This window comes from Lampetra fluviatilis, chromosome 7, assembly GCF_964198595.1.
Source record: "Lampetra fluviatilis chromosome 7, kcLamFluv1.1, whole genome shotgun sequence".
Taxonomy (NCBI): Eukaryota; Metazoa; Chordata; class Hyperoartia; order Petromyzontiformes; family Petromyzontidae; genus Lampetra; species Lampetra fluviatilis.
The window spans coordinates 5,322,667-5,337,770 of NC_136281.1; the positions used below are offsets into that span (position 1 = coordinate 5,322,667).

The window sequence follows — 15,104 nt, forward strand, 5'->3', positions numbered from 1 at the left end:
GTCCTTGCCCCAATAGTTCTGTTAAGGCTATACTGGGGATCTTTGTATATACTTTATGGAGAACCATGACGCAGTAGTCGACACATCACGCTATGCACCCAACCACCTGGTTTCGATTGCCGGCCATGGATAACATTGGTGGCAAGTGGTATTTGTGTCTGTACAACCTTTAAAGTCGATATAGATTTCAGTAAGTATTTTAGAGCGCTTTGTGAACGTCAGCATTTATGAGACGGACGACAGGGCGTGGGTGCGTGTCACGTTGGCTGTAATAGGTGCTCGCTAACTGCACTTGAACCTTACTGTATGAGGTGACACGAGTTGGAAGTGTTCTGTCATCCTACGCTTGCATACCTTTACAATGGAAACATTCCCCATTTAGCTTTCAGAGGTTTAGCTCCAAGTCTTGCTACACAGCCCGGCCGCCTTTGTCTTACCGCTGCTGATATCGGCACGGTACGGACCACCCTCCAGGCTCAGGCGACGGCCACTGCAAGATGCGTCACGGCCACGAATGGAACGTGGGTTGCCCGGAATCGAAGCGCGGTCCGCTTTAAAACTGGGAGTGAACTTGAAACGGCGGCATATTCTGTAAACGCAATGCTTCAAGTGTGTTATCACTACAGTGTGTGCGGTACAGCTCACTGGTATGTCTCGCTAAAGTACAAATGATGGCGAAATCCTGTGATCCAGTGCTTTTGGAGAGTAAGGGGAGGTAAGCGATTCGTGAAACTCGTATTGTCATATCTAGATCTGAAGTTTTCGTGACTGCAGGGATCCATACTCTTTGGTTCTTTCGGTAAAGTCACGTAGGTAGAAAATTAAATAGAAATTATATTTTTAAAAAGTTAATTTTTTAAAATAAAATTTTATTTATTTTATACCTACGTGACTTTACCGAAAGAACCAAAGAGTTCGTATTGTCATCGTTCTGTAGAATGGACCGCGATGTGGCCAAGACACGATGGCAGTGCGGCCAGTGGGTTCGCTGACCTATTTCGAGCCTCCCCCGGCTGGACTGGGGCTTTTTTTACGAGTCGGACATTCCTTCCCGAGACTCTCAGTCAAAATATGGCCCAACTCAACTTCTCAAAATAAAAAAGGGCCATGCAGTGCAGAGACCCCCCCTCCCCATTCCATTAACGCGACCTTTACAGAGCATTAAAAGGGGGCATGGAAACAATAAAATAGTCGCTAAACTATTACGCCGATACAATCCATAAGGTTTTTTTTTCGGGGGGACAGATCGCGTAAATATAAATGTGTCGTTAAGCCTGCCACCACCCGACACAGCCAATGAGTTAGGTTTGTTACGTAAACAAAATTTGCCATATTCGTAACTAGTTAGACACACCGGCGTGTTGGAGAGTAAAACCCACGACATTTACAACTCGAATTTAGCCGGTAATTAACACCAGGCGACAGCCAGAATTGTGGAGAAAATCCTCCGGTTTCGGTCTTAAATAGAGGGATGTGATGTCGTCACTGATCCAATCAGGTGCGAAGACTAGAGAGGGTGGAAGGGGGGGGTTAATGTATTCATATACATTACATTGATATACAATAATAATAGGGTTTTCCCCCTTTTTTCTGGCAACAAAACTGAAACCTTATTACAAGGATTCATGTCTGCATACTTGCAGTCAAAATGCAAACAAAAAACACACTATGATAATATATGCATTGTCCTTGAAACTGATTGGTCCACACCAGAGACAGCTTTCTTTTGAGCCTCGACCCAATTGGTGCTCGACCAGAGGACGCCAAAAGGCGTACAGCTCAAAGACGATGCACTATCAGAGTAGTGAGGGCTTGGGGTGAGCATCTACATCATTAGACCCCTACATTGATATAAAACATTTCCTCCTATCCCATAGCCTCATCAGTCCTGCAAACGACACTCCCTCCCCCAATGTGCACTGCGTATTAAACTGTCAATGCAGTATATACTACAGCATTGGTAACAACACATATTTGACGTCGAACATAGTTGAAGCTTTTACATTGGGGGCCGTCCATAAATGACGTCACGCACCTGGGGGGGGGGTCAGACATTTGTGACGATGTGTGACGAGGGGGGGGGGTGTTGAGAAATGTGACGTCACATCAAAATGCACAACTTTAAATAAATATAGACAACACTTTCAACTGAATTAAATAGACTTGTGAATAAATGTTTTCTCCTACAACATCAGAGTGCAGCGCCATATTAAATACGCACTACAATGACAATAGTTTAAAGCAATTTGAAGCATGGTTTTTTTTGGGGGGCGGGGGGCAGAGCATTGTGACGTCATATTTGAGGGGGGGTCTGACTTTTTGTGACGCCGTGTGACGAGGGGGGGGGGGTCAAAAAATCGTCCAAAATCGCGTGACGTCATTTATGGACGACCCTTTGTTAGCGAGTTACGAGTTCACTCAATTTTGTTTCAAAATATATATTTGCCGCTCGTAGTATGTCTACTCCACGCAAAGTTTGATGCCTAAACACTACTGTACATGTATCGTGTAAGGTAGTGTTGGAGGCTATTTAATTAATGCAGACTGTTTACCACATCCGGTAGAAGTGAGCATTATTCTCTGACTAACGCAGGCGTGCTATCGCCACGAGCCAGGGTACTACTACTACTAACCCTTTCACAACATCACCACAGTCGTCACCGTCCAGTGTCACTAACTCCTACCACCATGCCATTGTCAACGTCATCATCACTGATTCCACTCGCAAACCATCGTCATCGTCATCACTAACTCCACCACCAATACCATCGTCATCACCACCAACTCCACCACCAATACCATCTCCACCACCAATACCATCGTCACCACCGTCACCAACTCCACCACCAATACCATAATCATCATCACCACCAACTCCAACCACCAATACCATCGTCATCACCATCACTAACTCCACCACCAATACCATCATCATCACCAACTCCACCACCAATACCATCATCATCACCAACTCCACCACCAATACCATCATCATCACCAACTCCACCACCAATACCATCATCATCACCAACTCCACCACCAATACCATCGTCAACGTCATCACCATCACCAACTCCACCACCAATACCATCGTCATCACCAACTCCACCACCAATACCATCATCACCACCATCACCAACTCCACCACCAATATCACCGTCACCATCATCACCATCACCAACTCCACCACCAATATCACCGTCACCATCATCACCATCACCAACTCCACCACCAATATCATCACCATCATCACCACCAATACCATCATCACCAACTCCACCACCAATACCACCGTCACCATCATCACCCGCCGTATTCTTCTCTACCACCCCCAACCACCGCCAACCACGTGTTGTTGTCGTCACGCCACGTGCCCCGTTCCCCGCGGTTCGCTCCCTCGGCCAGGCCAACAGCGCGCGCGCTAATGAATGAGCGGCGGCGGTGCCCAGGAAACGTCTCGTTAGCGGCACCGCGCGCACGATGTTTGCGTTCCGGGAACTTTGTTCTGCCCACATTTTGAGACGCGTTGCCCTCCCGTCAACCCCACCTCAGGGGGGGGGGGGGGAGTCCACATGCGGCAGAAGGCACGACCGATACACGTCGCAGTTGTTCGTGTGCGGACGCAATGATGCGTCCCGCGCCAATTGACAATCGTGATTCTGATTCGAGCATTGCTTTGTGCTCTCTGGTCTCTCGTTTTGTCTTCTCGCGTGTGTAGTTTTACTCATTTGTCTTTCATATTGGAACAGTTTTGCTCGTCTCACTATTCACAATGTAACATTGGCATTTAATTTGTGTATAAATTTGCATACTCCGTAAATAATCTCGAACGATCAGTTCTTGCGCGCGTACGGTCCAAGCGTCATGCATCGCGACGATAATCGATTTTTAAATAACGAATCGTGACATGTTAATACGTGGCGTGTTGTGTGGGGATGGGAGGGGGGTGGAGGAGGCTGAACTGCTCGTGCCGAGGAGGATTGAAACTTGTGTCCGTTGCGGAAGGAACAAGACCACACGACACGCCGAGATGGGTGCAGTTTATTTTGACTTAAAAAAAAATTCGGTAAAGTCACGTAGGTAGAAAAAAAAATCATTATTTTTTTATTTTTTCTACCTACGTGACTTTACCGAAAGAACCAAAGAGTATGATTTCCTGCAGTCACGAAAGCTCCAAATCATAAGATTTTTTTTTATTTTAACCGAAAAAAAAGTTCGCTTCTCCCCGCTCGAGGCATGCGTCGCCGCTCAACTCCATTCGCGGACCTGATCCAGTGGTGTCCGTTCCACATTCATGTGACAGGGCTATTGTTGAAAACGATTCGTGCCGACTCGACTTTCCACCCAGTTGTTACTCAATACATAGACCCCTGGGTGATATGCTGAGTCAACCCAAGTGGTGTGTCCGCGTGGCGAAATATTTGTCAACGCGTCAGTGAGTGAACTTCTGTTGTAAACCCGTCGTCTCCTTGTGAAGCCGCAATAAACGTGCTCGACAATGATTTGCGTCAGCCTTTAGACCAATACCCGCCGTTCGCCACGACGCCTGTGCACTTTGAGGCCACGTGAAGTGTCGGGAAGGCTCGCTGACAGGTCTCGGGACAGACCCCAGCAGGTGCCGTGGTGGGTTGGCTGATTGAGATGACTGGATACCAGGCAACCCACCAATATTTGTGAATCGTGCCACGCCTTGATTGGACTCAAAAGTCGAAACGAATCCAGGTTTTACTGCTTAAACAAACGCTGCTGAAAGGCATTGGTCTGAAAAGGGCCACTGTGTTGATGAACTACAATGTTTTATTTTCACACGGAGATACAGAGCCCTCTCCTCTTGTTTATTTGTTTCTTTGAAGCCGTGTGGCCTCGCTCAGAAGCCCTGCTGCGTAAGGCAGTTGGGGTTCACCGGGGCACCCGTCACCCGCCAGCCACGGGTTCTCACGCATCGCGCGGTGCTCGTAAATTAACGCATCTCTCATCCAGTTGACTTTGGCCCCCCTGGCAAGCTGTATGCGGTAGTGTTGTGTAACTTTAGGTGAAGCACCTATGCACGTAAACTTGTTTTTCACCCAGACCAGCCACGTGAATGACGATCGCTGAAAGATAAAATATGGATAATTGATTTTCATTTTTCGATTTAAAGCTTTCGTGACTGCAGGGATTCATCTTCTTGGTTCTTTCGGTAAAGTCACGTAGAAGGGAAGCAATAAAATAATAATAAAAATAAATAAAATATTATAATAAAGTAATACATTATTTTATTGTTTTATTTTTATTATTTTATTACTTCCCTTCTACGTAACTTTACCGAAAGAACCAAGAAGAATTGATTTTCATTCGCTTACCCGTTTTGGGATTACACAAAGTAATCAGCCTCCTACTGGTAAACGTATGTCTGTTTGCAGGCCAGGAGCTGAGTCGCATTGGTCTCAATCGGGACATCTACCACCCGGTGTGCCCTGTCAAATGTCTGAGACGCCCTAGCGTAAAGAGCACTATTTATACAATAAAAAATATACAAATTTTCTTACGGATTTTCGCGGCATACACGGCCGAGGTTGAGAAGCGTGACGTCAGCACGCACGAACCCGGTTCAACGCCGTGGGATGAATGTGACGCCGCTGCCGTGCCCTCGCCTGCGTGCGAGCTGGCCAGCAAAAAACTTGACAAATAAACAGCACTCCCTGAGATGACGTGAAAATGACAATTAAGGATGTTCACGCAACTGCACACGCTCAATTTTTGACAAGTCGTAAGCAGCCAAACTGACGTCAGAGACAGCGCAGCTGTAAACTATTTTATCTCAAGTGTTTTAAAAAGCATACAAACATGTCCAAGTTCGTCACACAATACAAACGTAGCGTTGAAACACGTGGTTTGTTCCTGTGGTGGCTGATTGTTCATTTTCAGTGTTTTGTATCGTTTCATCTCGATTCCACTCCCCTCTCCGCATAACTGGCAATATACGGGCATCTGCGTCATCAGCATTTGTTTTGGGAGTATCGAGACTGGGTCCAAAATTAGTACGGTTTACAGAATAAAGTCAGTGTCTCCTCACTCGAGAGCAATGGAGTGGAGCTCAACTCCATTGGGGAGTGTTGCTAATTCCACGTTCCGTTGGCGAGGACCAGTCTCTCCAGAGGATGACTTCTGTCGAGATCCCACAAAGTGACTTGTCATTGTATTGATCCCAGGTGTGATGGTACGTGAACCAAAGATTTGAACTGCAACCTTGCAATTTGAGTCACGAGACAACTTTGGAAGTTCCTACTTTGGATGTCTGGCGATTGTCTGCATTGGGCAGAAAACTGTCGTACCTGGAAAACCCAACACAGGATCTCCAAAACCGAGGTTCAGCACAAGTCCTCAGCAACAACATATCCTTCCTTGATGTTTTTGCTCAGCAATTAACGTCACCTTCACAGTGAATATTCAGCAGCAGCAGCAGCAACTCCCAAGCTGCAAGTCCTCCCAGTGCCAATCTGGCTTCCACAATGTCACCCACGTGAACTGCACTCCCTACTCGGCAGCTTCTACAAACTCTTTGGTTCTTTCGATAAAGTCACGTAGGTATGGAATAAAATAAATCACGACGTTTCGGGCGCAACACAAGCGTCCATCATCAGGTGGGAAAGCATGGTCTGCTGCTGCTGAGGCAGACTGTTTTAAAAGGTTTGAAATGGGTGTAGCTCAAGGGTCATTAAGAAGTGGCTGGAGCTAGTGATGTTAACGTGAGAAATCAGCATGTAAGGAGATCGATGTTCATCGATCAACATGTGTGCACGGTGTGCGTTACCTGTGTGTGTGTGTGTGGCAGAGCGATGGACACGCGGTGCCCTGTAGCATGAGGGCACTGATGGAGATGGCTTGGAGCATCGAGTTCAATTTGATCAATTCTCATCCTGGCTGGTAACTATATGAGGTGTCTGTCCCTAAATAATATGACAAGTGAAAGTCATTTTTAGTAGTAAGGAGTAAATTAGCACCTGAAATGACAAATGGTCATCGTGAAAGTATTGCTTTGTTAGTCTAGCAGTTTGGGGGCTGTATTGCAGCGCTTATTCAAATACCATACTAACAGCTAATAGTATACATTATGAACAATTACAATTATGCATTGTGATGGTGTGTGGCCTTATTGGGCCAACTGTTAATGCCCCTTGCTGGTACTTGACTTAAAATAACACCTTTACAGAAATAGCACAATCATAGTTTTCTTTGTAATTATGGAACATACGCGAGAGATGACATCGTCTCAATTGACTGCTGTTTAGACGCCAAGTGCCTTTGTTTACTCTCCACTCCCGCACGATGACCCCCCCCCACCCCCCCCCGTGTGAACACTGATCGGGACACTTTTTTGTAAAAAATAACTTTATATTAAAAAGAGGACGTTTTGCAGATGTTCACAGTGGGATGTGTCACTTCTGAGTAGCTCAGGAGTAGCGTCACGATTTGAAATTGTTACAACATATTCAACGGATTCAACATCACATCGTCCCAAGCCTGTCGTAAGCGGGCAGCAATCAAGGGGACAAAATTAACCAAAATATGACTGTAACTGTTGCCGCACACAACATGTGCGCGCAAGGTCAGACGGCACCTCTTGTTTGCCCAACTGTGGATGTGACCTTTCACGATTCCGTAAGTCTGCCTTTGGAAACCACATTCCCATAGCAACAAGTCAGCGTGCACATTCCCGTAAGCTGGCCCGCCGAAAGATCGGGAGCTGTCAGTTTCAAGTAAATGATAACTCGATACTTGAGAATTACGGGAACGAGTTGTCAAGTCCCTCTGCAGCTCGCACAAGTGTGGCCATCGTCTCGCGCCGTTCAGGGCTGCCAATCGCTCTCGCTCCAAATATAGTTAATTGCAAACGCGGGTCTTAGCTCACGTCAGGGACGTCTTTGTTAAAATAACACCCTTTGGCAAGTGTGACTGTTGCAGATGCCAATCCATGTGCTACCCTGAATTTTTATTCCAGCTCAGTCGGGCATGCGATCTTATAACGCAAGCCTGGTCCATGTCCGCATGAGATCTGAAACACCTATGCCTTGGTTTCCATGTAGACGTTTCCTGCCTCTGCGGACTCACGGATGATATGATGGTGGTCAGGGCCCGGTATGCGCAGGAGAATGACTTCACACTGGCGCTGCACATGACTAACCGTGACCTGGCACGCCCGACGCTTATGAGAATGGTAGGCGCGATGTGCGAACAGAATACAGGTGTGAAATAACACCCTTATGAACGTTTGTCCTCTCAAGGTATGCAATGGCACAGAGCACCATGCAATGCATATTCATTGTTCAACTATAGGAACTGCAAGGCACTTAGATAAAAGCATTTTATGACCCGATAATAGAATATCGGGGCTGCTGATGTTTGAATAAAATTGTCACCGAATTTTTTGTTCACGTACGCCGAGCAGCGTTCACTTACTCCTACCAGTTGTCAGCGAGGCGCACTTCCTTTCCAGAGCCCACCTCACCGCCTCCAGACTTCTCTCTCATTTCACCGAAGTCGAACGTGAAGCGCACACCCTGTTTCTCTTCACCAAGCTCCTCCGCCCAATTATTTAAAATGGGGCAAAAAAAAACAAACCCCCGAGTCGTATATTTTCGTTGTGCTAAAAATATGACTGCTGGAGAGGCTGGCGCCGCCCCCCTGTCGAAAATGTATTACCCCTCAGAAGCCCCCCCTCCCTCCACCCCCCTCCCCCCCAAGATTGAAAACCATTGGCTTAGGCGCTGCTGTGAAGTCGATTGCCAGTGGGGGCGGGGGGGCGGCGTGTCGTGCGGCTCCGGGATTTTGAGTCGTGGCGCTGAGAGCTGGACAAGCTATATGGCCCTTTCTCTCGTGTTCCCCAATTTCCTGTTCCCATGCCGAGGCGAGGCGAGGTTCTGGGGGCCTGGTGTGCCTTGCGAAGAGTCAATTTGGGTGACAAGGCGAGCAGACTCGACTGGTAAGACGAGTGGAGAAAACAAACGGAGAGAAGTGTGAAAAGTGCCGCAAATTGAACATGCTGACGTTTGCCTTCGAGTCTGGCTGTAGAAATCACACACAGCGGGTGACACACACACTTGACATAATCTGTGCGAACGTTTGAGCGTGTGAAGTGGCGACGCCGACATGTGCACAGCGACACGACTCCAGTAGCTTTGGTTTGAGTTGTACTAAAAACAAAGTTGATCTAGTCGTTGTTTCTGATTTGTTAGGCCCTGTTCTCTATCCGAGTGGCAGACTTTTTTCTGTCAGCAGACCGATTTCGGACACTTTCCTTCTGGGCGAACGCATTCTTCTCAGACCGTGTATCCCATCGCGGCCAAATGCCGTTCAATTGAGACCGTAACAGCATTAAATCATACATTTTGTAAACCGCATCTGTGCAATTAAGTACGCTGCAAATTCATTTTAAAGGCTTGCGCATGCTAAGAGCAGCTGCGTTCAGGGTTCAATGCGTAACCCTGATGGATCCCAGCTGTGCATGCCAAGAAGCCGTGAGTCAGCCCTGTGCCACTGCACGCTCGCTCCAACGCCCGCGCCTCCTGCAGACCGGCCTGCACGGCGGCCCGCAGCGCAGACGCCGGCTCTAAAGGCGCAACGGCGAGGAGCAGCACTCGCAGGGTCAGCAGGCAGCGCGCCGCTCGCTCCGCCAGCGCCGTGTAGCGTGGAGCCTCCTGGAGACTCGGCCACAGCGAGGGCCGCAGCTGGAGCAGGTCACGGGTAGCCTTCCGCGAGCCGGCGGCCAACGCATCCGCCGTGGCCACTAGTCGCTCGGCTGCGTCAGGGTTTGGTGGTGGTGGTGGTGCTGGCTGGTGCGCTGAGAGATGTCGCAGGTGCCCTTCAAGATGCGTGGAAAGAAGCCGGGCGAAGAGTAGCCTCTCGGCAAACAGGTTGACTTCACCTTTGTCGAAGAGAAACTCGTTTTCATTCTGGAAAATACGAAGGTTTTTTATGAATGGATGATTAACCATCACAACCCTCGCATTATTATAACTGTTATATATAGATGTATATGACAAACCTTTATATACGTCTAATGAACACTCACATTTGCTGAATATCTTACTATCATCAATTAAAGATGTGCCTTATCCACAAAAATCCCGTATAGCACCTGCAGGTGAATTTTTATTCAATGCAACATATTACTAATCCGTGTTGTAATGAAGCCCACATGGCCGCCGCACTTTTATCAAAGTTCTCAAGTGCTTGGCGTTGTGGGATTTTTGCCAAGCTATGTGATTATCTCACCTCCCTCTCTTCTCCAGCCCCCATCAAAAGTTCTGCCGGGTGCCCCAGCCCTCCTTGCTCATCATCCTCAGTTGTCCCTACCACTCGTGGCTCATCGTCTTCCAGCAGCCAGAGCAGCAGGGTGGGCAAGGCCTCCCAGAAAAGACCCCAGGCTCCAAGCAGGTCCAGGAGGGCTTTGAGTCCCAGGTCCAGGGCATGGTTTGGCATCACCTCCTCGAGTGCAGCTCCTAAATGAATGTCAGAGACGTCAATACAAAGAATACTTACTCCATCACACAAAACAATTATACATCACCCTAACAATTTGTTACCATAACTAGCTACCGCATGGTGCAGCCTTGAGCTATAACTTTATTCAGACACTGTATAAATCCACATGGGTACGCATACCGACTGTAACACACACTGTTTTAAAAAAAAAATCCCTTTAGGTACAAAAAATGCAAATAAATTAGAGGGGGCTATTTAGTTGTTAGCTTTACTCCTGGTCTTGTTATTTAGGGGCTTTGCCCCACATTAAAGCATGCCAGAGTTACGGCATCACGCCGCCATGCATGCATTGCAGCTGTATATATGGAATTTCTCGAGACAAAAACCAGATGCAAAAATTAAACACTTTTTAAAGCTCAAAGGCACGTTAGCTCGCGGGCCCAGCAGTCGGCTCGCTCTCGGCGGGGAGCGGTTCCCGCTCACTCCCTCCGCTTGCATGCCACCCGCTGTGCATGGCCTCCAACTCAAACTGGCGCTCTTAGCCAGGAAGGATGGAAAAAAAAAGGGAAAATAAGGGAGAGAAAAAAAAGACCAAAAATTTTCTTGGCAAGCCAAGCGTGCCTTTATAAACACTTCCAGGCTGCCCGAGCAGCGCTCTGAGCTACAGGGTGAGGATGGAGTGTGGCAGGAAGGGCCGGGGGGGGCGCTGGGGCGGTGAGGGAGGTGGAGGAGGCTCAACGGGGCAGACGGGAAGAGGGGTTTTTGTCCGTGTGTGTGTACGTGCGTTTGGAGCGAGGCCATAGGTGGGGGAGGGGACGGTTGGGTACTTCCCCGATGTGGATAAGAGGCAGGCCAACAAGGTCGTTTGGAAACTCCCCTTAGCCACAGCAGACCTATCTTTGGGCCCTGCTATTACAAATGTGCCTGGTTGATGTTTATTTTAATCTGTTTATTGCTTTAGGGGGAAGTAAAAATGGCACTTTCATTTGAAAATACAGCCGTACCTCACCGATGGATCTATGTCAAGACGTCGTACTCAAATTGTCAATGTGAGTTTACTCTCCACACGGGTGTGTTCAAGTAACTAATTGGTACGTTGTTGACGCGACAAAACTTACTAATTGGCCGTGTCGGGTGGTGGTGGTGGTTTATATTTACGCAATCTAACCCACCAAAAAACTTTATTATGAATGTCAAGACAGTTATTGTTTGGAGGGGAAATGAATGTATGTGATGTAAGCTCAAGTCGAAAGTTTTGTACAGTTGTGATGATCTGTATTGGATGAGCACCATCAGGCAGAATCGACAGAATGTGTTGCATCCTCAGCACCTTTCTCAGCCACCAGTGGCTGGGCCGATGGGACGAGTCCTGAGGCCCGTTTGGCGTATGGAGGCAGCACACGGATCAGTAGGCAAACAGTGTTTTTTGGCCACATTTTAGTCTTCTCCAAATCCCAAAGAAGTCACCAAAATATTTGATTGGTGTAAAGTAATCCACCTGCAACACTAACGCGAGTTTATGCTCTTCACGAATAGGGAAGTTTGCCAAACCAAATTTGTCCACTGCTCAAGCATGCGGTATCGTGCCATTTTGCCTGTTTTTGTGGGGAGAGGGGGGGGGTACACTTTGTTGAAGTCATCCCCGGTGAGAGCAGTCGTACAAAACTTGGGAGGTGATAAATATTGTGGCAGACAGACATGGCAGACAAAGGGGTCATTTCCCCAGGTGCTGTAAGATGAGACGTGAAGGTGGTGGCAATTCAGTCCTTTTAACGGGAAGAGAAACGCTCTCAGCTGAAAGCCATAAACTATTTGCATATAGATCCTCAACTCGAATGACCAGAGACAAAGCAGACTGCAGGGGGTGAGTCGTTGGGACTCAACAAGCATTTTACATCTTTGAGATGTTACAAACTGATTGGGTCTGACCACATGTTTTTTTTTTATAAAAGTGTGATGATCTATTGGGCTGGGTACCGAATGCTTTTATTTAAATGAACATCTTGTCATTTTATGCCTGGTTTCCATCTCGTTTATAAACGCAGTGAGTGATAATGCTTAAATAAAAATAACAGGAATCTTTTTAAATGAAATATTCTCCAAAGAAAATGTTTAAATGTGGGGAAAAAAGCAGAATTTTAGATTTAAAAGTTCAACCTTTTGACAAGTGGCCTCACGTTAAGTGTTTAACTTGAACACATAGCCATAAGTAGTAGCAGCGTATGGGTTGAGGTTATGCCACGGTTTTATCACTCTTTGTGCTTTTCTTTACACTTTCATTACTCACATCATTTAAAAGAAGAAAACAAGGAGCTGTTACAGGCACCCATGGATGATTGCGTCCAAATGTGTGACTGCAGCCATTACTGCCAGCCCTGAGGCATTGTGGGAGGTCATATTTCAGTCTTTCGGTTCTTTCAAGCTTGTTGCATGGAAAACATGTGCGCAACGCTGTTGTTTTTCAACAGTTTGCAGGTCTCTCCACCACCCTGGTCAGATATGCTCGCCCTGGCCTTGAAGGTAGCTTGGTTTACTTTTAAATAAGCCAGAGGCATCGGCAGATTATTTTTGTTTGTTTGTTGAGGCGTGTTTATAGAGCTCATTTTGCCATGCCTCCCCCCTAGGCTGCGTGTTTGCTGCACGTTGTGCATATATCCCGAGAGTTAATAAAAGTATTCGTGCTATGTACAATCGATTACACACTACAGTCGCATTACTTGTGTCTCTAAAAACTGTAATCATCTCTACGTTGTTTCGTTAACTTCCTGTAAAATGGAGAAGAATGTTGACCGAATCCTCCCATGCTTGTGGTCACCATTGCCCACAGAAGGCTTCGCAGAAATGAAGTCACACTTACCTCCACAGTCCAGTTATCACTAAGTGTACCTACGTCACGTTTAATTCATCGGCAATAACTGCTAACACCGATTTAAACGCTCTTTTTTTTTCTTTGGAACCAGGGTGAAATAATTCACCAGTCCCTGGCAAAGATAACATCGACTTTGACCTACTGTGACACCCATACCCAGGAAAGTGTTTTTGTTAAAACGCAGTGAAAAATGTTCTCGCTGACGTGCAAGTCATGACTTCACCCTCATCCGCGTCTCTCACTCCTTCCTCACTCCCGTTATCGTTATGCGGGGCGGTCAGATGGAATGAGCGAGCGAGTGAGTTCCGTGCACTCGCTGCTCTCGCTTCAGTTGCTCCCTTTAAGGCCCTGCACTCCCACAACGCCTTTTGTCCCGAATGCCGGCTTCGCTGGTAAACTTTAATTTCATCCCTTTACGTAGTTTCTCTCATTAAGCCTCCGCCGGCCGCGAAGTAATCCGCAGCGACAGCGGTGAGCGCATGGTGCCACACGAGGCCTTCGTTGCGGTAATAAGGAAACGGCTGAGACTAATTGCGTGTAATTTAAGTCGGCGGGCAAGCACAGCCAGGCCTCGGCTTGCCGGTGCGGGTCGCCGGACATGGTCCGACCGCTGGCCCGCACGCCCCACGCCCCAGGCCCCCCCCCCCACCACCACCCGCTGGTTCCCCTCACCGTCCCACGTGGGGCTCCGGGGCGCGAGGCCGCCCAGCGCAGTCGTGGCCCGTGCCCGCACCCCCACATCGTCGTCCTGCAGCAGTCCCAGGAGGGCCCCCCACAGATTCAGACAGCCCCCCAGGCCTGGAGTGGCACGGCGTGTGACGCCATGTGTGTGGGGTGGCCAACAAGGTGGGTGGAGAAAAACAACAAGAAATGGTTTAGACGAGTGGACGATACAGGGGGGCGATGCGGGAAGAGAGAAATGTAACATCAATGATCTCCACACAAGTTCACACGTGCAACTATCCAAAATAAGAGATGAGACATTGTTTCGGAATTACTGGCCGAGTCTGGCATAGTCATCTAGCACAACTCATTCCTGCCCTGGTAACACGGTGTATGGCAGTGGGTGATCATCAGGGTTTGAACATGGGAGATGTTGATATCTGATGCACAAGTGGCGATGGTTCAATGACAATCCCCACTGCAGCTGCAGCGAACTTCATGGAACACATTGTGAACAGTTTCCCTTAATATTCCCTTCCCGGTGGGATGACAATAGTTAATTCCGCATTCGATGATATTCTCGACTGGATTTCTCAACTCGATCTCCCCTTGTAAATGTTGCTATTTCCATACGAGTGAAGAAAAAGTACAGCAGTTGTCAAACAACAAGTAGTCACATCCAAATTTACACTCGTGCCCCCTCATTCCCAGAATTCTCTCCCTTGCTGCGCAAGCTCTGACTGCTCAGTTTACCATTGATGTTTACACATTTGTTTATTATTAAATATGTTTATGTGCAGCTGTTGCACTCAGCTGCTTGTTTACAAGTGGGTCCAGCTCTACCCCCACGGTGGGCAATTTGGAAACCGCACGGGGAAAAGAAAACTAAATTTGTACAAACATGGCCAATGACCGGGACACAGGACAAGCAGCCAGCTACTGCTGCCAAGTTCCACGTGGGGTCATCGCCGTCTGTGGGGAGGCAGACAATGGGTGGTGTTGGCGAGAATGAATAAAATGGGGGCATTTGTACGAACAGAGAAAGGGGGGGGGGACGCAGCCCGGCCGACCCCCACAATCGTCAAGCACAAGCAGCTCCCCATAGTTG

At 47.8% G+C, this 15,104-nt stretch overlaps 1 protein-coding gene across 1 annotated transcript in view; it reads right to left on the reverse strand.

Annotated features, from left to right (window-relative positions):
* Positions 1 to 8,710: 8,710 nt before the first annotated feature.
* The window catches only part of THADA (THADA armadillo repeat containing), a 55,389-nt gene continuing 48,995 nt past the window's right edge, over positions 8,711 to 15,104 (reverse strand). The window contains exons 37-39 of the mRNA XM_078858276.1: positions 14,006 to 14,131; positions 10,255 to 10,481; positions 8,711 to 9,932 (exon numbers count right to left, since the gene is read on the reverse strand). Coding sequence (XP_078714402.1) covers positions 9,429 to 9,932; positions 10,255 to 10,481; positions 14,006 to 14,131 — 857 coding nt within the window. The 3' untranslated portion in view covers positions 8,711 to 9,428. The remainder of the gene's footprint in view (positions 9,933 to 10,254; positions 10,482 to 14,005; positions 14,132 to 15,104) is intronic.